This window comes from Siphateles boraxobius, unplaced genomic scaffold, assembly GCF_051911475.1.
Source record: "Siphateles boraxobius isolate OS27281-9 unplaced genomic scaffold, OSU_SipBor_1 22, whole genome shotgun sequence".
NCBI classification, from domain to species: Eukaryota; Metazoa; Chordata; class Actinopteri; order Cypriniformes; family Leuciscidae; genus Siphateles; species Siphateles boraxobius.
The window spans coordinates 28,939,376-28,962,336 of record NW_027508833.1 but is presented as its reverse complement, the minus strand read 5'-3'; the positions used below and the strand labels follow the sequence as shown (position 1 = coordinate 28,962,336).

Sequence of the window (22,961 nt, the reverse complement as noted above, 5' to 3'; positions counted from 1 at the left end):
CTGATTTTTTGTGATATAATATTATGGACATCGACCTGAAGAATGAATGCTATATCAAATTCAGGTAACATATGGAAATGTTTTAATATAGTTTTAGTTAACAATAATAACCCTGCTTTAAATACTAGTTTACCATTTCGAACTCAGCTACTTTAAATGTGTATAATTTTATAGGTGAATTTTGTCAATATTTAGGTGTGCACTATAAATGGCATCAACACCCCACATAACAGATGTTTTATTCTACAAGGTTGATTAATCAAATTACCTATTTTATTCCCTTTTTCTGCAAGGTTCTCAGATGCTGCAATGCTTTTTTCATAATAAATGTGAAAGTAGGAAGATGAGTGACTAAGTGACATTAGGCTACTAATTAAACATCCAAGAATACTATAGTTCTTGTGTTTATGGTCTACAATAGGTGGCGCAATGTCAGTTATGTATGTCAGTGCTTTGCAGCTCTTATGGCCTGATCCTAAAAAAATCTCTATCTAAAACAAATAGTTATATGGGAAACTTAGTGTTCTGTCACCTCTCTCAGGTTATTTTTTTTACTATAAATATGCATTCATTCATTATATTACAAGAAATTTACATATTATTGGGATATAGGTCAACACACACCTAAAACAACAGAGGTTTAATCTTAAATATAATTTGCAAAGTATCAAAAAGTTTATAAGTTCATTGTATATCTGAAAATGCTGCTGAAGATGTTTCATGGGGTAGGTTTTTTTTTCTTTAGGCTTACTAACTCTAATGCACTAAACCAGGGGTCTTATAGATGCAGGAAACCCCACCCAGACTCTGTCAGCACAGTCAGGGATCCACCAAATAAAATCCTAGATCTTCTCAATAACCATTTTTAATAACTTAGGACCATTAACATCACTACATTATATGTTGCTTAACAATAGCATATAAACAATAATTCTAGCAGGAATTATTAAGCAATAATTACCTTTAACAGATCATTAGTGGTTCTTGTAGGGGTCCTCAGCAAATTTTCAAGGGGCCTCGAGATCACTAAAATGCTGTTTTGATTAATGAGTTAGTGTGATTTCTAAACCTAGAAAAATCATATAAAATTATAAAACGCCATGGACAATGATCAATATACATTGTGTACATGTTAGATAGTTATACCAAACTATAAAATATTTTCGAGTAGAAAGGGTGAATAAAACATTTAAAACAAGTCAAAAGTCAAACGGATAACCAATGCATTAGTTATGAAGTTATGAATTTATAGTTAGAAATGCAATGAAGTCGCAAGAAGATATATATATATATATATATATATATATATATATATATATATATATATATATATATATATATACATATACCACTATATCATGGGGCCCCTGTGGTACCTTTGTGGACCATCGACCCCCACAGACTCCGCTGTAAAAAGCATCCACGAAAATATAGGTTACTCACTTTATTGCATGTATGTGGGGTGAGAGACCAGCGCTCTGCAAGGAACGAAACAATGTGCCAACACCGTGCGCGCACGTGACCGCTCTGACAGGGAGAAGCACTGCGTACATCCTTACATTCATATCTTTCCGCCCTTCAAAGTGAATGTCGCTTTATCACCATCGCGTTTTAAAAATCATCTAATTTCCTTTCCACACAGCGTGTTTTACTTGTTCCATTTTTTCCTTGGCTGATATTTTTTAAAGCGACTGTTTGGGTCGCTTTTTAAAAACATTAAACGGCACGCGTCCGCGCACTATTTCTGCTCGTGGCGGTAAGATATTCTTTTTTTTTCTCTGAGTAAACGAGACGGATCTACGTTCTTTTTTCCTCCGTGGGAAGCCATGATGGCAGTTTGAGAGCGGAGCTACGGAGCGCCCTGAGGAGAGATGAGTCCCACCGATAAACCGCACATCTTCACGCTTCTCCAACGGCTACCGTCGCATATCTAACACACACTTCAGGTGGAGACTGTCAGTTGTCATTTTTCACGGAACCAACTTGGCCATCCAGCGACGACGATGATCATTCGTTAGGAGGGTTTTGGGGAGGGGGGGTTTAGCTGTGGTGGCTAGCGGGCGATGCTAGTCGGGAAAGGCTCGCCTGTGTGTTTTCTTCTTCGCGCGGAGATGGAGAGGATTCGCTCCTCTCTCTGGACCTGATCACGGCGCGAGCGCCGGACACACAGACTTCTGATTTATTGTTGTTGTTATTATATCGGATGCGTTCTGGCTTGACAGGGCCGAGGGATCGGAGGACCTTTTCAGCAGCTCGGAGGACTGAGCGATCGGGACCGGGAGAGTCGGGCCTGCTGCGCCGGATCGGATAGAGGCCCGCCTGCGAGAAGCTCTAATCCGGCCCGCTGCGCGAGACCCAACGAGACAGCCCGCGCGCACATATACACAGTCAAGGGTGAGAGGGGCACAGAACCATCCCGAACAAACATAACCCCCTTTGAAACAATAAACCGGAATAAAACTGTTTTGAACTGCTGTCATGGCAATGACTGCAAAAATTAAAGAAATAGTCAGTCGGAATAAGAGGAGATACCAGGAGGATGGGTTCGATTTGGATTTAACATGTATCCTTACTCATATTTACTGTGTCTAAACTACTTTTTGTATTATTTTTCTTTACATTTTGTGTTGTGTGTGTTTATGTCTTGTAAATGTCAAATTTTGGTAAGAATGATGGGTATGCTTTCTCAGTATGTCTTCCTTTTTTAACGTCTTTTTATATGTTCGGCAAATCCTTTTAAAAATGCTTGGTCATGACGCTCTTGCTGTTTTAATCATGAAATGTTGTTTTAACCTCTCTTGGAGGATACCCAGTCAGATCTCTGGTTTGACAGCTACATGGCTGTAATGGCACAGTCTCTTTCCAGACTGCCAATATTACATACATTATAGGATACTTGATTATTTCGTTTATTTGCAGTGTGTGTTTTGCAGTTTGACAGCTCCTATATGTGCTTGGCACAACAATGACGACAGTTTGCTGAAGAGATTGCACAAATCCGTGTGTATTGACAAATCTGTGATTTTCTTCTACTGGCTAATGACAGTACTATTGATCATGTAAAGACATGAGAGGTCTATTCAGTGAGCATAATGCAGTGTGGAGTGTGTTCTAACCTTGCTGTTTTTAGCTATCTTTGTATCAATTGATTTCCAAACACACTTGTGGAGAGAATTTTGGGTACCTGGGACACCCTGTGAATCCATGGAAGGTTAGACTTGGTCCATTTTACAAGAAAATTTCAAAGATCTGTCAAAAAGGTAATTACTTGATCATATGTTAAGGTCTGGACAATGATAAACGACAGGCATGATTCTGATGTCTGAAACATTTTGTTTATTGTATCCATAATAGTGGTATTATATTTCTAGAACCATGTCTAGAAAGCACATTAGCGAGTCTCTGATGTATAGCAATGAGATATTTTATCAATGTACTAACTTTACATAAAATTCATTAACTTTGAAAACAAATCTATTATAAATGGACAAAGCTGTCAGTTCAATTAGGAACTGATAAAACTGAACTGACTCAATTTCCAGATACCTGCTGATTAATCTGCTTGGTCTATATGTTATCTATTAATCCACAACAAAATGGAATTAATATTTTATTTTCCAATAAATGAAAACAGAAGGTGGAAATTCCCTTATGGTTGAGAACTCATGACTGTTAAAGGAATTATGATAGATCTCCATTTGCTTTTAGCATTTAGAGACCTCTTCCTCATTTTCATCTGGCTGATATCAGGCGGCCTTTTGTTTTAACTTTGGCCCCTGTTGGTGCAGGAGAATTAAGGTAAAGTGTGTGAGTTCTTCCTAACTTTCATGATCTGCAGAGAAAAGCAGATGTGATTGTTCTTGTGCAGTTTTTGCACCAGCAAGCGGTTTGAGTTTACAGCCGCTAAGCCTTGTAGATTTGAGGAAGTGTGGCAGGTCAGGTGTTTGACAGTAAATGGCCCGCTGTCGTTTTGGAATGGAGCTAGATGTTAAGTATAAAGAGTAGCCTATCTATCAGATCCATGAATGAGGTTGAAGCTTGTTAGTGTTTTCTAAATAATCAGGAACTTCATCTTGTCATTATTAAACTCAGTGATGCTCTTGGTTGTCCAGCATTTCCATTTCATTGCCGCAGTAAATCTCACCTCTGATTCTGAAAAGCTACACCACTGGAGTACTGAGCATGCTGGGAAAGGTCAAATGTCATACAAGCTGTCTGAGCTGCAGTTTAACGCTTAGATCTGCTCATCAGAGACATTAAATGAGTGTATTCTCTGTTGCTGTTTTAAACATCTGTTTTGAAAAAACACAGCCTCACTTTATTTGTTTTTGCTTGATTTCTGAGATTTTCTTTAAGTCTGTGTGTGTGGTTGAAGTGTTTTGTCATAATCTTTGCATGCTGCTATGTTCAGAAGGGTGGAGGGTGTTTTAGCGTTCTGGGTGGAAATGGTTTACATGTCAAAACCACTAGCTCTAGCAGTGTGCCTTGTGTACTTGGCTGACATTGAGATATTACTTAGCAGCTGATGTGAGAGAGGGATGCAATGCAGATGCCTTGTTCTTCTGCCTGTGGTCTGCTACACATAGGCTAATACTTACACATGATGAACATGCCTGGCTTGATCGATGTTTCATTCACATTGATGTTCCATCTTTTCTTTTCATAAGATGTTCATTTGTCATAAAAGTGCCATTGCCAAAATGCATGCCCCTGACCAATGGCCCTGACTTGATTAATGAAGATGGTTTAGATTTCATGTGTGTGTGTATTGCGTTGGTTGATGTTGGATATTTATTTGTTTGTTTGTTTTTCATTTTAAATGATTGATGGTTTAAATGAAATTCATTTTTAGTATCAGCTATTGATCCATTATTGTCCATAACATTAAAATAATAATCGGCTAATCAGTGCATCCTGTGCATAGCCTACTTCCTGTGAGCCCTGATCATATTGCAATGCTCAGTGACATGAAGCTGTGGATTCTGTATTTTTCAGAAGTGTTGTCAAGGCTTGTGAAACATGGGCATCTGCTGTAGTTACCATTTACACAGAATCCGGTTGTTTGCAAGAATTTTGATTTTGTTTTCAGAGGGGCTTAAATTGTGTCACAACTTTGCTTTGAGAGTCCTTGAAAATGCTTTTCTGAAGTGCGATTACCTTAAAAACATGACATTTTCCCTTCCATGTACAATGCAGTGCAAATTCACCCGCCTTTCTATTTCTTTTTTCCAGTCTAATGTGGTTGGTCCAGTTTGTATTGGTTCTGAACACCAGCTATTTTAGTGCTTTAGATTTATTTAACATAAGTTATAATAATTGAGTCGCCAACCGTTTTAAAGGTATTGGGCTAAAAATAAGTATGACTCATCCAATTATAAAGCTTCTGGCTTTTTATTCTGACAGTGTACGACAGGAAACGAGCAGAACAGAGAAGCCCTCCTTCTTTCCCTCTTTCTCCACCGTGTTGTGTTTGAGGTGTGAACCTCCCCCAGAGTCTGCACACATCATGGGAGTGAGAGCATACAGTAGCAATGCCTGCAGATTAGGGCTGCAACTAACGATTACTTTGATAATCGATTAATCAGACGATTATTTTTCCGATTAATTGGATAAAAGTTTTTAGAAAATTTAATTTGATTGTTTGTTTATTATAACTAAATAAAACCCTAAATATGGGTATTTATGTGTAAAAGTGTACTTGGAAAAAGTGCTAAAGTCACACATTGAGTTTTACTAATATAATCTTTATTTTTTACATTTTAAACCTTAATATATTGATAAATTAAATATAGAAAGATTGAAAACAAGCATGTGAACGTGTTAGAGCCACAGTAGATTGCGTTTTGGAGCTTTTCCACTGCATGGTACGGTTCGGCTCGCTTCGCTTTTCCACTGCGTGGTACGACTCGGCTCGGCTCGGCACGGCTCGGTTCGCTTTAGCTCGGTTGCTTTTCCACTGCAGTTAGTACCGCTTCAAAGTGGGTGGGATTATGACTGATCGTTATAGTTTATCCGCTCCTCGGCAACCAACAAGAGGAACGTCTGCGCTTCTCGTCCACTGACCACGATTCAGCCATTTCTTTTTTGGAAGTTTTTTTTTTCTTCAAGCAAGTAGTTATAAAACAGGTGCTGCAGCGGTGGCTGTTACTGGCTATTTAAATCTAGCGGGTTTGATGTCTCGCAAATACAATGACGCTGGTAGTGACGATTCTGTCTGTCTGACCAATCAGTGATCTACAGTGCTTCCACGTCACATTTTAGTATCGGTACGGTACGCTTGGAACCTCAACAGAGGGGGTACCATTTAAAGCGTACCGTACCGTACCATGCAGTGGAAATGCGCCATTTGAAAAACAATTAAAACTTAAGAATAGACAAATGCTATAAAAAGAGAATGGAATGGAGGTACGCAGCAAGCTAACAGGCTTGATTAAAAGGACAGGAAAAATGATGCATTAGTGCACAAGCATTCGCTGAAAACCACTGACTACAGTGACTAAAAAACAATCTTTTACTGCTGCTGTTATTAACTGCCTTTATATTTAGTGCTTCACTTTGTAAACACTGTTTTAATTTCTTTAGAAGCGCTATTTTAATCCATAACTTATGTTGCGAGCGAACTGATTGCTCAACCTGATGCTCGAGACAAAATAGATCTAGTGTGACTGTCCCGAAGTTAGTAAACAAAGCTGTTTACACAGTAGCATTGTTTTCTCAGATCGGATAGCTATCTGATCGTGAAAAGACCAGGTGTAAATGCCCTCCGAAACGCATTCGAGACGGATTTGAATCTGATCGCTCAAACCGCTTCAGGAGGAGATCTGAGACTCATTCCAGATGAAACTGGACAAGTGTAAATGCATCTGGTTGTTGAAACCACTGGTAAATTATACTCCCGAAAATGCTAAAAAATAAACATGTGAGAGCGGGTTAAAGGCTATATGTAACATTAATGTTATAGCCAGATATGACGGCGCTACTGCAACACGCATCACCGCAGATGAGAAGCTGGCATCTATTTATTTATTTGTTGGTTAATTCGTTCGATTAGTTTTATCTTCTGCTTTTTTCTTTCTCTTTCTCGAGCTTACTCCACTGCCGTCTGCCTCCGCCGTCTCGCTGAATGCTGTAGAGACCAAGGGGGTAATCCATTAGCCGGAAGTTGAAGCCTCGCGGGAGCAGCCATTGTAGCAGAACTTCACCTGCTGTTAGCATTCCATTGACTCCCATTCATTTTGGTGTCACTTTGACGGCGAATAACTTTACATCTGAGGCGTCCAAAGACTTCATTTGTCCATTATTTATTTCTAAATATACACGACAATGTATAAAAGACTCCATTACTTTGTATCTTACGTTATGGCCCAGTAGAAGCCGTTTTTGTTAAAAACAGGCTAACGTTTGCGTCATAACCACACGACTTTATGCCGCACAATAGAGACATTACCGTATAGACAGGAGGAGAAGCTCGCAGGCAATCTTTTACTGTCTATGAGGCAATCGGGGGAACATACAGGCATAAAGTCAAGGGAGAAGTCCATAGATAGAGAGTCCATAAAAACAACGGGACAAAATATTTTAACAACGTTTTTGAGGAATTAGGTGATTCAGATTCGTTTTGCCACAGCTACTAGAAGATGTACAACTGTCAGACTGTCGTCACGCTCAGTTTGAGCCTGTGCAGTCGCTCAGCCATCAGACAGGAAGTGCAATAATCGGGCTTCAGTCTTCTCCGTTGAAATCAATGGGGTCGCTGTGTCCATTTCTTTTACTGTCTATGGCAGAGACGCAGAGCCGCTGTGCGGGAAGCACGCAACATAAAACGAGGCCAGCTATTGGCTATTCGCTACTTCTCCTGCTGTAAAACCTCTGGTGGCTCATTACTGCCACACTTTGGACACCGCAGATTTAAAATATTTACGAAATGAGCCGCTTACGGCAAATAAAAGTTACTTAGCAACTGATCGATGACTAAATTAGTTGACAACTATTTTAATAATCGATTTTAATCGATTAAATCGATTAGTTGTTTCAGCCCTACTGCAAACGCACAGTGAGCAAGGGAAGTGAGAAATTAAAGAATGGATATGAACGAGGCTTTGTAAGGAGACTGCTTTGTCTTTCCGTGTCAAAAAATAGCTACATGATTAAGTATCGAAGTTGCATTTGAGCGCAGTGGCTGCTTGGTGACCTTTGACCTGGTTGGTGTAGGTCAGGATTGTGAAACTGTTTGACCTGCTTTGCGTAGGTGGAAAGTGCAGACACTCCTGTGCCTACTGTCTGTCACTTTGCTAAAAGGTCAACTGCTAATGATGATGGTGAGAGTGTGACATTTACATTTTACAGACAGCTGAGCTGTTGTATCACAGGTTTTGCCTTTGTTTTCTCCTTCGTTGATTTTGAAGTCTTAAGGTACAGGCCATGGGAACAATTGACCGACTGCGTGATTACAGCAATTTTACCAGACATGGAATGACACTCTTGGGAATCTCTGTCCAAATAAGCAATATTGTTGCTTGTTTATGTTCCTGCATGTATGTATTGACATTTTTAATGTTCATGTTGTTTTGCTTGTGGTCACTTGTGGATGAATTGTTCTTTGTGAACTTTAGAAGTTTGAAGTGGTGTGCAGTCTGCATATTTCCTAATTTTTCTTAACAAGCATATCAGATATTTATCCCAACATTATCGCCATGGGCTTTCCTGCCGAAAGGTTAGAGGGGGTCTATAGGAATAACATCGATGACGTGGTCCGGTAAGTCCAGTTTAAGTTACCTAAAAAGCTTTATCTTTTTTTCTCTTTGTCCCCTGTCTTCCTGTATATTTCACAAATCAAGTGTTTTTGTAAGTTATAATTAAACATTGTCTGAATCGCAGCCTGAGTGACATTTCAGTCTCTTATATGGTGTTGTTTTTCCTTCCAGATTTCTTGATTCAAAACATAAGAACCATTATAAAATCTATAACCTGTAAGTATTTAGTTATATTGAAGAAGTTATAGATAAAGTGTTTATTGTAAGAAAATTGGATTCTCAGAGCTGCTCTTATGCTTTTCTTACCAGATGTGCTGAACGACACTACGATGCATCCAAATTCAACTGTAGGGGTGAGTACATCCATTTTCCAATAATAAAATTTGAAGTGTTTTTTTTTTTAAATGGCGCTTGTAGTTTTTTTTTGTGTGTGTGAAATTTGTGATGACATGAGTACTTTCCCACAATACCTATTTTCTACACCTAAATGGAAGACATGCGCTCTTGACATGAAGTGATTGAGTTTGATTTTAAGGCATGAATACACTACACAACACTTGCTCAGATTTGCAGTCTGGAGGAGTTATAGTTGTGGAAACCGCACAGATTTTTTAGATTCAGATTATAATACAGAATTTCAGAAAAACATTACGGGAAAAACAAAAGCTTTCATGTGAACACCTTAATCGATCCGATTGAGCTCTATCCAAATGAAATTTTGATTGGATTGATAGGGGTAGTTTATTCTTTTTCCAATCCAATTGAGAGGACATGCAAACAAGTGATCCGATTGAAAACCGAAACTGAAAGGACTGCGCATGTGCGATGACGTAGAAATAGCGTAATGTGATGTATGACGGGCGGACGGATGTATGAAAGTGTCATATAAATGAGTGTCCCATCATTCTAAAATTCTCCTTTCACTCAGCGTCTATGAAGTGGAGCAGGACAACGTACCACCAGTCCTTGTTCTTTCGGATTCTCATCCACAGACGACGGGTGCTTGGAGGGGCATTTTTACTGCGTGATAAATATAAGCAGCACGGCACAACGGTTAATATGTTCATTGTCACCGAATTATGACCAGAAATTGATCAATATTAAGTCTACTGTTTAAAACAAATAAAGAACCAATGTAGGAGAATGGTTATAATGTGCAAAGAGCGAGAACCTCTGTGTATTTGTGCAGTGTGCGCATGTCAAAAAAGTTATTTCGATTTTGAAGCTTGTGACATAAACACGCACATCAACCCGATCACGTTTACCGTTCATGTAAACACTACATTCAGATTCATCAATCGGAATGAATTCAGGGTGTCATCAACACTCAACAATGTCCCTGCCCCAGCAACAAATGTTTTTGTTGTTGCTCACTCTTTTTTCTGGTTTCTGCAGCAACTCCAAGCACTTTTCATATTCTTTATCCTGCCTGAAGCACTTTTTTTTTTTTTTATAACTATAAAGGTGATTCTAGAACCTTAAATCTTTTTGTCTTCAGTGGCACAATATCCCTTCGAGGACCACAACCCGCCACAGTTGGAGTTAATTAAGCCCTTCTGCGAGGATCTCGACCAGTGGCTGTCTGAGGATGAAAACCATGTGGCGGCCATCCACTGCAAGGCAGGCAAAGGTCGCACAGGGGTCATGATATGCGCCTACCTGTTGCATCGCAGAAAGTTTTCAGAGGCACAAGAGGCACTGGACTTTTATGGGGAAGTCAGGACCAGGGATAAAAAGGTACAACACTCTTTACTTCTGCATTCTATTTTCAATCTGGAACTGCTGTTGCATCGACGATGAGTTCTCACAGCTAGTTTGCATTTCCGAGTTTTAATGATTCACAAAAATGTTTTTTTGTGGATGTTACTGAGCCTTTTCATCTTTTCCAGGGGGTGACCATTCCCAGTCAGCGCAGGTATGTGTATTACTACAGCTACCTGCTGAAGAACAAGCTGGACTATAAACCTGTTGCTCTCCTCTTCCATAAAATGGTTTTCCAGACTCTGCCCATGTTTAGTGGTGGCACCTGCAGTAAGTCTTACTCTCCTTTAACCTTTCTTGAACATGGAAAAGTCTTGCAATGAAGTTTTTTTTAATGCTGAGATGTTTTGAAAGTGTTCGATGTAACTGACATGGTTATGCTGTCATGTGGGGTTGTGGTAACACTCACAAGGAGCTGCTGTTGTGTTTGTCATTTTAACCCTGTACCACATCTTTTGGTTCTGTCTTTAACACTCATGGGTACATTTTCTTTCTCTGTTCCTGTTTTCTTTTCTTTAAAAATTTCCACTGAGAACTCTGTTTCGACATATCTGCTCCTGCCGCCCACCACAGTCTCACATATAATGACATCACACATTGTGCCCTCTGTCCTCCCCTCCCCCCCATTCGTACATAGTGCGCTAGTCCATGTTTTGTTCATGTTCGTGGACTTGTGCACCACAGCCAGGCTGAATGCAAACCCGAACTGCATCCTACATCACTGCCATTTTTGGGAAGTTTTGAAATTGGAACTAAAAGTGCAGAGTCAGTCTCAGAACTCTTATGATTCAGAGGTAGATTCCAGAGTTCCAGACGTGTGTGTGTGTGTGTGTGTGTGTAGAGGTTGCTGTCATGCCAAGGCCAGTGCGGGGCAGCCGAGCTCCTGGTCAGGCTGTTGGTGGTGTTGTTTAACCTCCTTCTCTCTCTCTAAGGGGACAATACTGTTAAAAACAGGAGTGAGGTGAATCCCCAGGGCTTCAAGAAAGGCAGCTGGCACTGGGGTAAAACGGCATTACTTTACTTCTACTACTGTTAAGAGAAGCATCTTTAAATGTCAGACAGGCCCTGCCCTGTGCAGCATTCAGTACAGTTCAGTACAGCTTTTCTTGCTCTAGTTTCTTCCAGGCAGGATCCTAGAAACACAAAGTAGTGAGAAGTCCTAAATATTTTATCTTCTCTAAGAATCCTTAGAGATGTACTCTTTTCATCAATAACAAAAAGCAATAGCTATTTAACTATAATGATGGAATTCTAAATATTAATCAAGTTAGGTTACAAAATTGCGCTTTAGGTGGGTGGTATGACATAAATTTCATATCATGATACGAGTAATTTTATTTTGCAGTAAACTATTAAGTACTACTGGTGAATTAAATGCTTTAAAATAATCAAATGTATTATTGTACTAAAAAGTTTTAAATGTGTTAATACATTTAATATTATTATGATTTTATTATTAACTTTACAGTTATACATTTACTTCTAGTTAGATATATTATATACTGTAACTTCTGGAATTATAGGCATTTATAATTTATATGGCCCCCTTGATAAGTTGAGAAATATCCTTTTTGCATGTAAATAACAAAGTAGTTCTGTTGACGGATATGAATAAATAAATTATATATATATATATATATATATACACACACACACTACTGTTCTAAAGTTTGTGGTCAGTACGATTTTTTTATGTTTTTGAAAAAAGTTGCTTATGTTAATTTGTTTGACTGCATTTATTTAATCAGAAATAGTTAAAACACTAATATTGTGAAACGTTCTTCAGCAATGTGATTTTTCCATATTTATACAGATTTCTGTATTTTTCGAACTGAAAAGTATGACCCCCTTGATTTTTACCATTTAAAACAACTGTTTACTATTTTAATATATTTTGTAATGTAATTTATTTTGAAAACATTGTACTGCTTAAAATATTTGTGTAAACTGTGATACTAGGACTGGGCAATATGGCCCAAAAATTATATCTTGTTGGATAAAGAAAAAAATCTGTATTTATGAAAAAAAAAATGTTTTCACATCCTGCCTAATGTTGTTCAACAAACAATGTTCAAATTGAAGGCTATGAAAACAAATATAATTAATGTAACCATGTAGGCTATTCTATATATTATGTGCAAAAAAGTTTTAAATCACATTACATTCTAACATTGTAACAACAACATTACTATCTAAAAACAAAAAGAATGCTTTTAAAAGCAGAAGTTAAATTTAATAAACTAAAAATTAAAATAAATAAAAACAAAAGCAGTGCACAGACTAAACATAAACTGGTAAGAGGATCACACATTCACTCAGTAATTATATTAGCCTAGATTTAATTACCCCATTACAATAGTCACAGTTATAAAAATAAACTTACTTATAGGTTTAAAGGCACACTATGCAGGAATTCTGTTTTTTTCAAACAGCGACCCCTTGAGTCGCTGTGGAATACTTGCACTGTCGCAAATGCCCCCCACCCCACCCCCCACACTGGTACCTGTTCGGTAGGAAATAGAAGCGTCGGGCATGCAACAGGCACAGATAGACTCGGAAGATATTGACCAGGTAATGTTTCACGATTTCATACAAATATTAGGCTTCTGCATAGTCTACTGAACTACTGATGATGGTAAAAGGATAATAATAACTATATGTCAAGTGTTAGACTACTTTATAATAATAAAGTAGCCTACCGCGTTTGCTGGCTTATAACGTTTTTACATGATTTCTGCTAAATCACAAGTAAATAGCCTATAGTCTAGGACTACTGTATAATTTCATTTGTGTTTTTTGATTGTAATGTAAACATTACAAAATGCCAGATGACATCAATAGTTAAATGTACGTCACATTATTTCATAACATTCGCCGTTGTTATGTCATTAGACATGATTATTGCAATTTATCATAATAGTTTGCAAATTGTGCTCGTTTACACTTTTTACAACCTTCTAGGCTTAACTTTATTTGTGTCCTGATAACTTTGTGAGATATTGACAACTGTTCTCATGATAATCTCATGATAAATTATTGGACTGGTCTAATTATCAACAATGGATGAATGAACAGCATCGTAAAAAATGACATACTACAAGCAAGCGCAACAACATACAATATAGAACGCAAACAAGTTTACAAATAAGATATTTACTGACTAGTCCATCAACAAGATCGCCAGGTCACCATTGCTGTTGCATCCAGTGCTGCTTTTCAGCTCGCGCCAACGAGTAAATGCCCGACCGAGTGGGACTCTTGTCCGGTTCCTCACGCGGTCAGATTCTCTTTTCCTTTCCAAACTTTCTTCCAACCGCTTTTTCTTTGCTCGTTCCATCGTCTGAAATGCGCGCAAGTGTCTGCGTGCTTCATATGTTGTTGTTGTGTGTGACGTAGTTGCCGTAAAGCAAGTCATGATTCTCGCGAGATTTGCCGGGGGCGCTCCTCTCAAACTTACATAGCCGGTTTTTCCAGCGACGACCCCCCCAAGCTTTACTACCAGGATGATTCGTCCTACTATGAGTTTATTCACCACCGAAATTACTTTGAAGCTGTTATATTAAGGTGCAATTGTTCCATAGTGTGCCTTTAAAAGTCTACATGGCACATCCAACAACAAATATTTTAGAAAAGGTAATATTTTAGTCAGAATTATTGTGCTCCGTTGCTCGTCCGCTTAAGTCTGTGAAGTTTAGTGGAGACTCGCTTACATAAGGCTCGTCCACTACTGACAGCAAAATAGATATATTTGCATGACTTTCTAACATTTACAGATAGAGAAAATACCTGTGAAATGTAAGTTATGTACTGAGGAAAACACCACATCTCAAACGCATTAAACAGCGCAAGTATCTGTCAGAACATCTGATGGGGCAGACACTGTTAAACTATATGGGTTAACTATATCTTACCAGTAACTTTGAAGCCTTTAATGTAAAACATGTCTCATGTTTAGGACAATTTGGATTTTGCACTTTCCACGCTGCAGCTCACTCTGTGTCCTCCCAATTTTTCAGGTGCGCTCAAAACTACTGTATATCAATATAAACAATAAAAAAAAAAATACATCAATATATCATTCAAACTTGATATACCGCTCAGTCCTATGTGATACTCTTTTTCTAGAATCTTTGATAAATAGAAGGTTCCAAAAAAAATGGTAACGATGTAGAAGTCTTTACTGCCACTTGATCAATTCTTGCTGAATAAATATATGTAAACTTTTGAATGGTAGTGTATATATAGGAAAACATCTATGGGCTGACAACGTACTGTCATACCACACCTAGTGTACTTGATTAAAAGAACCTCCCTTTGTAACATGCTGACTGTGCTGGGTGCATGCAGGGGTTGGGCGGCTGGTTAGACTTGGATACATATTTTCTCCCTTTGCATCAACCCTGTTCCTAATCACTGACATGTCTTTACTGATGATGTCAGAGCTGGGGGTGGAGTTATTTCACTCAGTGTGGGCTCCTTGATAATTAACACCTTTCTTTTTTTCCTCTTTTCCTCAATATAATGTTTTTGCTTACCTTTTATTTTTTTTACTTATTCCCACCATTTGATCTCCTCTTTCTCCCTGTCTCCCTCCCTTTCTCACTCTCCCCATCTCTCTGTTCTATCAAACAGACCCTCAGTTCGTCGTGTATCAGTTAAAGGTAAAGATCCATACGTCAAATCCAGCTCACACACGGAGGGAAGAGAAGCACATGATCTTTGAGTTCCCGCAGCCTCTTCCGGTTTGTGGCGACATCAAAGTGGAATTCTTCCACAAACAGAGCAAGATGATGAAGAAGGTAAGATCTTGTGTAAACTTTGACCTGTGACCACCTCTCAAAACCATAATCTCGTTGTTACATCGTATCACAGGATCTTGGCCTCGTTACCATGGCTGCAGAGAGACGTTGCCTTCTGGTGTTTTGTGGTTTTCCTATTGTTTTACGTCTTTGGTCTCTGCTTCAGTAGCTATGTGTGTTCTAAATGTTCTAAACCTCAATTTCTCCTTTTTTCCCTCCCAACAAAGCACTACTGTCTTTTGCCTGTTTGCGTTTCTGTGCTCTATATAAATGTGTTTATAAGTGCATTTGTTGGAATGTGTATTTGTGTTTGTAAACACTTGCTATTTATGGCCATCCAATGCCCAAATGTAAACCTTTGCTTGTGTGCGTGCACAGGATAAAATGTTCCATTTCTGGATAAACACGTTCTTCATCCCGGGTCCCGAAGAAGCTGGGGAGAAAGTGGAGAATGGGTCGGTGGTCAACGATGTGGACAGCCTCTCCTCTCAGAGCCGGAGCTCTCCGGCAGAGAGGGAGAGGGAGAGGGAGAGAGAGAAAGAGAGAGGGGTTGCAGCGGGTGGACTTGAAAAAGAAAAGGGAGCAGAAAGGGGAGGAGAGCGAGCGGGTATAGCAGATGGAGATAAAGACTACTTGATTCTGACCTTAACGAAGAACGACTTGGATAAGGCCAATAAGGACAAAGCTAACCGATACTTCTCACCCAACTTCAAGGTGAGGAAACACTATTCAATGCTGGACATTTGCTTAATTTCAAATATACTTGGTGGCTACAAGTTATAAAACTCTAAAAATATGAATCTGAGTCTCCCCCCCCCCCCAAAAAAGAGAGATAGATGACCGCATTTCACCAGGTTTTGAATGATAACTATATTCAAATATTGTCAATTGCACACAGGATTGAGGATTTTAACCGAAATGTATTACTGTTGTATAATGCTCTTCTAATATTCTATATGTGTTAGGGATGTTAACCGATGACCGTTTGACCGATGGTTGACCATATCAACGTTAACCAATCAAAGTTGTCGGTAGTCGGTAAAAAAAAAAGAAAAAAAAGTGATCTCTAAATTAGGCTATTATAGACAGTGCAGACCTGCCAACCTGTACGCATTTTGCATAGCGGGTACGCATTTTGACCTCAAAGTACGGTGGTACGATTTGTCACTCTAAACTACGCAAAAACCTGGTGACGCTTCTGTGCATGCGCAGTCCTCAAATCAAGCAACAGCAAAAGAATCGGAGTTCGACCAATCATAGCGCTGGGTTCATTCCCCAAATAGCAAGCGGGAATGATTGACAGATGCGTAACGCCTATCATTAAAAAGAGACTGAAAATCAGCAGCCATAAAGAATCCCGGTCGATTCTCTTCAACTCCCGCAGTCTGACTGAGTTCATAAGCGAGGACCGTAGTAGTCACAGTACTTCTGACTCCTGAAGGTAAATAGGCTGGGGTGGATGTGTAAAGTTGAAATATTGTTTTTAGTTAACTTAATCTAGATTCGATGATCATACGGGAGTGATCGCATGCATGGATTATCTTAAAATACTCCGTCATTCATGGTCACTCAGATAAGAGCAAAACATCATTCAGCCATGCAAATTATAAAATGCTTAAGTATTGATGAACAATAAATCTAAATAAAATAAAATCGCTGTGGCTTAGTGATTATGAAAGTTCTGTGATTTGTGGATTACTGATAAGCACGAGTCTGGAGAAACAGGCGTTTATTTATTCATTCTCAGTGTTGAGAAACGTAGTCTGCGTGTGTTACGTTATTGAGTTAATAATAACTAAAGTACCTAAGTATGTTACATAATTATTTTGTATGAAAACTAGCGCATTAGTTACTTATGGATTAAAAAGTACTGTTGTATCAGTGCTTCGCGAGCTCTCTCTCACAAACACAGACCGCGCGCACACAGAAATAGAAGAGAATTGTAAATTGACAGGCTAAGTTTAAATTTTGTTTTTGGTTGTTTTTTTCTGTAAAAATGTCAGAAAGCATTTTGTATTATCCATCCGTGTTTTTAAAATTCGTTAAAAGATAGACGTTTTACTGTTAACTAGTGGTCGACCGATGTGGGTTTTTTGATGGCCGATGCCGATATCTTAGAGAGCAGGGTGGTCGATGGCCGATATAAAGCCGATATTTATTTATTTATTTATATATATATATATATATATATATATATATACACACACACACACACACACACATATATACATATTATATATATATATATATATATATATATACACATACACACACACATTTATATAAATCAATATTTAATAAATTTGATAAATTTAATAAATATTTAAAAATCTTTAAAATAAACATGCTTAGGCCCTATACTTTAGATGGCAACTTCTTGAATCTGCAATCCTATTACAGAATTTTTCACAAATAAAGTAATTGTTTAAAAATATATGAATATGTGAATAAAAAGGAAGTAAACACTGTAACAGGGCACTCAGTAATCTGGTAATTAATCAGTAATCACTGATAATCATATTTTTTCAAATAAAGACTTTTTTTTACTTTGACTTTTGACAAGGTAACGCTAATTTTACATACAGCACACAGTGAAAATGACATGAATATGACACAGTGGGCCACTGGATATAGCACAGCATATTTTAAAATGAAGGATTTTAAAGTGTTTCGATCGAGTCTCCTGTAAAGCTGATCTTCTGTTGGCATTCACTCGCTTCGCACGGACCGTCACTCGCAGGAACACGTTTATGCAGGCTGCAAATGCACACTTCACAAGATATCACAGCTGGATTAGATTAAATCTACAAGGTCTGTAAAAATTAAATGTTTATTAGATATTCAGAGATTTGTTTAAATTATGTAGATGTGCATTTGCCGGATGTTGACGGTAAATGTGAAAGTATTTTAGGCTGATTGTTTGCCTTTTCGGTTACAAATAATATAAAAGCAAACATATTACTTTTTCGCATACCATTTACTTTCTTTGACCAGTTCTGTAGCCACCGGTTCTGTCTAACAAAGTATTAGATCTGACTGACAGGGATCGTAAACTAATGAAGACGGAGAATGTGAGTGAGCGCTGTGTGATCAGGCGCTGCCGTTCTCTTCTGAGGTGCTGGTGTTCTCAGCGCCGCCCGTCAAAATAAAAGTCTGCAGCGCCGTCAAAATAAAAGTCCCGCTTCCAACACATCGGCCAATCAGAAAAACTTATCGGCCGATGCCAATATTTTAAAAAAGCCAAATATCGGCCGATATATCGGCCATGGCGATATATCGGTCGACAACTACTGTTAACACACCCCCATATTTCGGATTCATCTAAACTTATACTTGATATTCTTTTTAGAATAAGTGGTTCGTTTTGCTACTATTGGACTCCTTGTCAACTATTGTCTATATGTTTGCATTGGCTAACGTTTATTCAGCTAATGCGTGTCCTGTGTGTCTTGCATTGTCTCAAAAAAAAATGGATGACGACAGGATGAAGCGTGCAAAGAAAAGTAGTGTGTGGGACCATTTCACCAAAAAGAATGACACAGATGTAAGTTGCAACTTGTGTGATACAGTGCTTAAATACAGTAGTAGCACATCATCTATGATGTATCACCTGAAAACGCGACACCCGCAAGCCTCTTCGGGTGAAAAAAAGCCAACCTACCGTGTCATCTATGCTAGCTGGTAGGAAATGTGACAAACAGCGCTCAGAGACTATTACACAAAAGATATGCGGAATGATTGAAAAAGAAATGCTGCCCCTTGACTTTGTAAGCGGTGAGGGCTTTCTAGTTCAGAGCTGTCATTTTCTTAAATGAGCCGTGCCAATGTTTCAAATGAGCTTCTAACGCCTTTATTTTCAATGCGATCACCTGGTAACCAAACCATTTCGAAAGTAAGGAGCTTTTTGTCCTCAAATTACATACAAGCTCCTTGGCGCCGCGTTTGCAGGACTCATGCAAACGTGAGTGGAAGGGCAGCGCCGGGGCAGTGTGTGTGTAAGCGGGAGGCAGAGTGGCAGAGAGATGCGACAGAGATGCGAAATTGCAGGCGCGGCTTGAAATGAACTAATAAACTAATTTTTTTAACTAATCGGTTAACCGGGTTCAACCGGCTAATATGGCTCGGTGGTCGGTCAAGAAAATTTTTTGTTTTTGCCATCCTCAATATGTGTGTGTGTGTGTATATATATATATATATATATATATATATATATACTACTGGCAGCAAAACATGACTTAATTTTTGGAGACTGGAGACAAAATTTCTTAAATATTGAAGCAATATGAGACCGCAGCAATGTGGGGTTTTAAATGTTTAAATCACAATTCAAAATATTAATTTGTTTGGCTAAGATAAGATTTTTTTGTCACTGTAGATGTACAATGAAACTCTAGTGGAGCAACCTCCCCAGGTGCCTATAGTGCACTTTAGTAATTTAGTGTAAAATGATGTACACTTACAGTCATGTTTTATTTATCCTCTTGGGTTTAGGGTGTTGATCACATGACTGGCCAAATGTTACTCTTTATCTCACTATATTATCTTTCGTTAAGTGAATCATGGATGACTGCAAATTTTATTCATATACATGCACACCCTACCATTCAAAAGTTTGGGGTCAGTAGAATTTTTATTGAGCAAAAACACATTAAAATGATTAAAAGTAACAGTTAAGACATTTAATGCTATTTCAATTTTAAATTAATGTTGAACATGTATTTTTTTTATCAAAGACTCAAAAATGTATCACACAGGGCTCCAGACTGTGCGCCTTTTTTTCCCTGCCCGTCAGACTAAATTTTGTTAGATTGTTAACTGACAGAAGCGGCCATTTCTTTAGCACATGAGTAACATCTAGTGGCAAACAAAACAAAAGCGGAACGTAACCACGCTACTCATTTAAGCTGCGTATCGCGGACCGCTTATCAGCTTGGACCAACATTTGCACAGCGTAAGCTCAGAACAGGTATTTGCGGGCCAGTATTTGATTACGTGACACTGTTACTACACAGCGCTGGAAGATGCACTGAGAAAGCATTTGAATTCGCTGCAGAATTAACAACATTGCAGCGAGATCTAGTGGGAAGCATTTAAATCCAGCACAGAATTTACTCTTATAAATCACAGATATCAGATCAAACAGCACTGACGTGGAAACCAGGAGAAACGTTGTACCATAAACGAACAAGTTATAGAAGGCTTTTCAGTCCACAACTCAATCACCAACATTCACCATGGATTTAATGTAGTAACGCTAACTGTAACATGATATTGTGGCAGAAACAAAACCTCTTCGAATTGCATAGAAAGCAGGTTAAGAGTGTTGAAGTCTTTCAAAATCACTGAAGCTGTCGGTTCAGTAAGATACTATATAAGAACAATGGTACATTTAATAAGAGTAGAGTTTTTTTCCTTTTAAAAACAACCTACTTTAACTTAATTTTATCACCATCTCAACTCAAGCTCAGAGCTTTACTGTCCAATGTGCATGTCTAAGAAATAAACACGAAATATTATTAGCAACTGCACTTATTAATGTGAAACAATAGTATTGTTTTAATGATTAAAGGTGCTCTTTAAATTGCTTTTATGATTAACAATCCCCATCCCCCCCTCTGAGTTACCAAATTAGGTGCTGGTGCCACCATCTGTAGAACTTGGTGGCATCAGTGCTTCTCCTCTCAAATGTTAGTCTTGAGCCCTGATCATGGTTTGCGCAAAAATAAGCAACAAAACTGCTTTCAACATTGATAATAATAATAAGAAATGCAAATCAGCATATTAGAATTTCTGAAGGATCATGTGACACTGAAGACTGGAGTAATGATGCTGAAAATTCCATCACAGGAATAAAATACATTAAAATAGAAAAGTTATTTTAAATTGTAAAAAATATTTTACAATATTATTAATTTTACTGTATTTTTGATTCAATAAATGCACTCTTGATGAGCATATGAGTATCTTTTCAAGAAAATTTTAAATACTTACTGACCTTGTACCCTGTCTTTTGTCTCTCTTTCCCTCTTTCTCTCTCTCTCTCAGGTGAAGTTGTACTTTACCAAGACAGTGGAGGAGCCCTCAAACTCAGAAGCGAGCACTTCAACTTCTGTCACTCCGGATGTGAGTGATAATGAACCAGATCACTACCGGTATTCAGACACCACTGATTCCGACCCGGAAAACGAACCTTTTGATGAGGAACAGCACGCACAGATTACAAAAGTCTGAAAACTTTTTGACAACTGCAGGCACACACACACACACACACACACACACACACACGCACACACGCACACAAATACATGCCGGACAAAAACAAGAAAAAACAACCAACACCAGTGAAATAAAAAAAAAGGAGAAAACTTGAAAATAAACTGAAGAGAAAAAGGACCCTTCCTCCCCACCCCTCCAACAGCTCGAGGACAGTCGTGTCGGACGCCATTGATCATAACGAAGAAAATATCCTGACCAATATATTGTTTTACTTCATTTTGATTGAGTTTGGTGTGTGGATAATGACATCGTTGCCTGAGGTGGGAGGGAGGGTCCTGTAGCTATTCTGTGTATATAAAATCCCTTTTTTGTGTCAAAGACAATAAAAATCTAGGCAATCAGGCGAGGAGAGGGGAGGGGAGAGGAGGAGAGGTAGAGCAGTCCACACATCTCTCCTTCTCCCCGTCTTCACCCAGGCCAGTGCTGCAGTCACCCTCTCCCTCTCTCCCTCGCTCTTCCCCTCCTTACTGTGAATGCTTCTCGTGCTGTCCGCAGGCGCTAAGACCTTTGACCCCTTCCTGCGCAGTGTGTGCTGGTGTACGTAGTCCTTCAGGCTGTTATACAAAGGCTACGACGTGCCAGCATTCCTTTTTCCTAGTCTCACGACCCGTCCCGTCCCACTCCCCTCCCCACCCCCACTGTGTATAACGATAAATTATGCAGAAAAACACGACATCCCATGTAATTGTCGGTTTTTTTCTTTATTTTTTTCTTTTTTATCCTAAGATAATAAAAAAAAATATAATACATGAAAGCGCAGGGAACCAGTGTTTGCAATAATGTTAACACAACATTTAAAGGATAAATTGGTGTGCATGTCATTGGAGTCCGTGTCCATGTTTAATAAATGCTATATGATGTGTTTTTATTAAAACAGAAGTGTCAGAACTCTCTTAAACGGTCGTCTGAGATCAATTCACAAAGGTAAATCGGTTTTAAGACCTTAAGCTGTAATTGTTCATTTTTTTTAATGCACTTTTAGTGAAACACAATATACAAGTACTATGTTTGCAGCTAGTGTTTTTTTTATTTATCAGTATTTTTAGTACATGCTCATTTCCCGTATTTTATATTTACATTAGCCGTCATCTAATGCTGACATTTTTTTAAAACACTAAATATTTATCACTTAAATTTAATTTCAGCAAATCACAAAATGAATGTCTATTTTCTTCATACTGTACATTATAATGTGCTCATGCCTAAATTCACTTGCATTTAAAATGAGGTTTTTTTTTTTGGTGTTATTTTCAATTATTACAAAATGGTTCACTACAGTTCAAAAGTTTGGAGTTGGTAAGACTTTTTATTGTTTTTGAAAAGTCTCCTATCCTCGCCAAGGCTGCATTTATTTGATAATACAGTATACTGT

The 22,961-nt window shown here is 38.4% G+C and overlaps 1 protein-coding gene across 2 annotated transcripts; it reads left to right on the top strand.

The window, feature by feature from the left end:
- Window positions 1-1,529: 1,529 nt before the first annotated feature.
- On the top strand, window positions 1,530-22,487 carry ptena (phosphatase and tensin homolog A). Of its 2 annotated transcripts, XM_077239484.1 has the most exons (10): window positions 1,530-2,563; window positions 8,671-8,755; window positions 8,925-8,969; window positions 9,063-9,106; window positions 10,252-10,490; window positions 10,643-10,784; window positions 11,447-11,515; window positions 15,147-15,313; window positions 15,692-16,027; window positions 21,359-22,487. In XM_077239484.1, the coding sequence occupies exons 1-10, from the start codon at window positions 2,479-2,481 to the stop codon at window positions 21,542-21,544; spliced, it is 1,398 nt and encodes a 465-aa protein (XP_077095599.1). In that variant the 5' UTR covers window positions 1,530-2,478; the 3' UTR covers window positions 21,545-22,487. The 2 variants fall into 2 exon arrangements, with proteins under 2 accessions (XP_077095599.1, XP_077095600.1); XM_077239485.1 differs by lacking the exon at window positions 11,447-11,515.
- The last annotated feature ends 474 nt before the right edge of the window (window positions 22,488-22,961 follow it).

Excerpts from the sequence above, each read along its gene's own strand:
- ptena (XM_077239484.1), top strand. The coding sequence starts at position 2,479 with ATGGCAATGACTGCAAAAATTAAAGAAATAGTCAGTCGGAATAAGAGG. Across the intron at positions 10,491-10,642 it reads TCAGGACCAGGGATAAAAAG|GGGGTGACCATTCCCAGTCA; the intron begins GTACAACACTCT and ends CATCTTTTCCAG. Across the intron at positions 10,785-11,446 it reads GTTTAGTGGTGGCACCTGCA|GGGACAATACTGTTAAAAAC; the intron begins GTAAGTCTTACT and ends TCTCTCTCTAAG.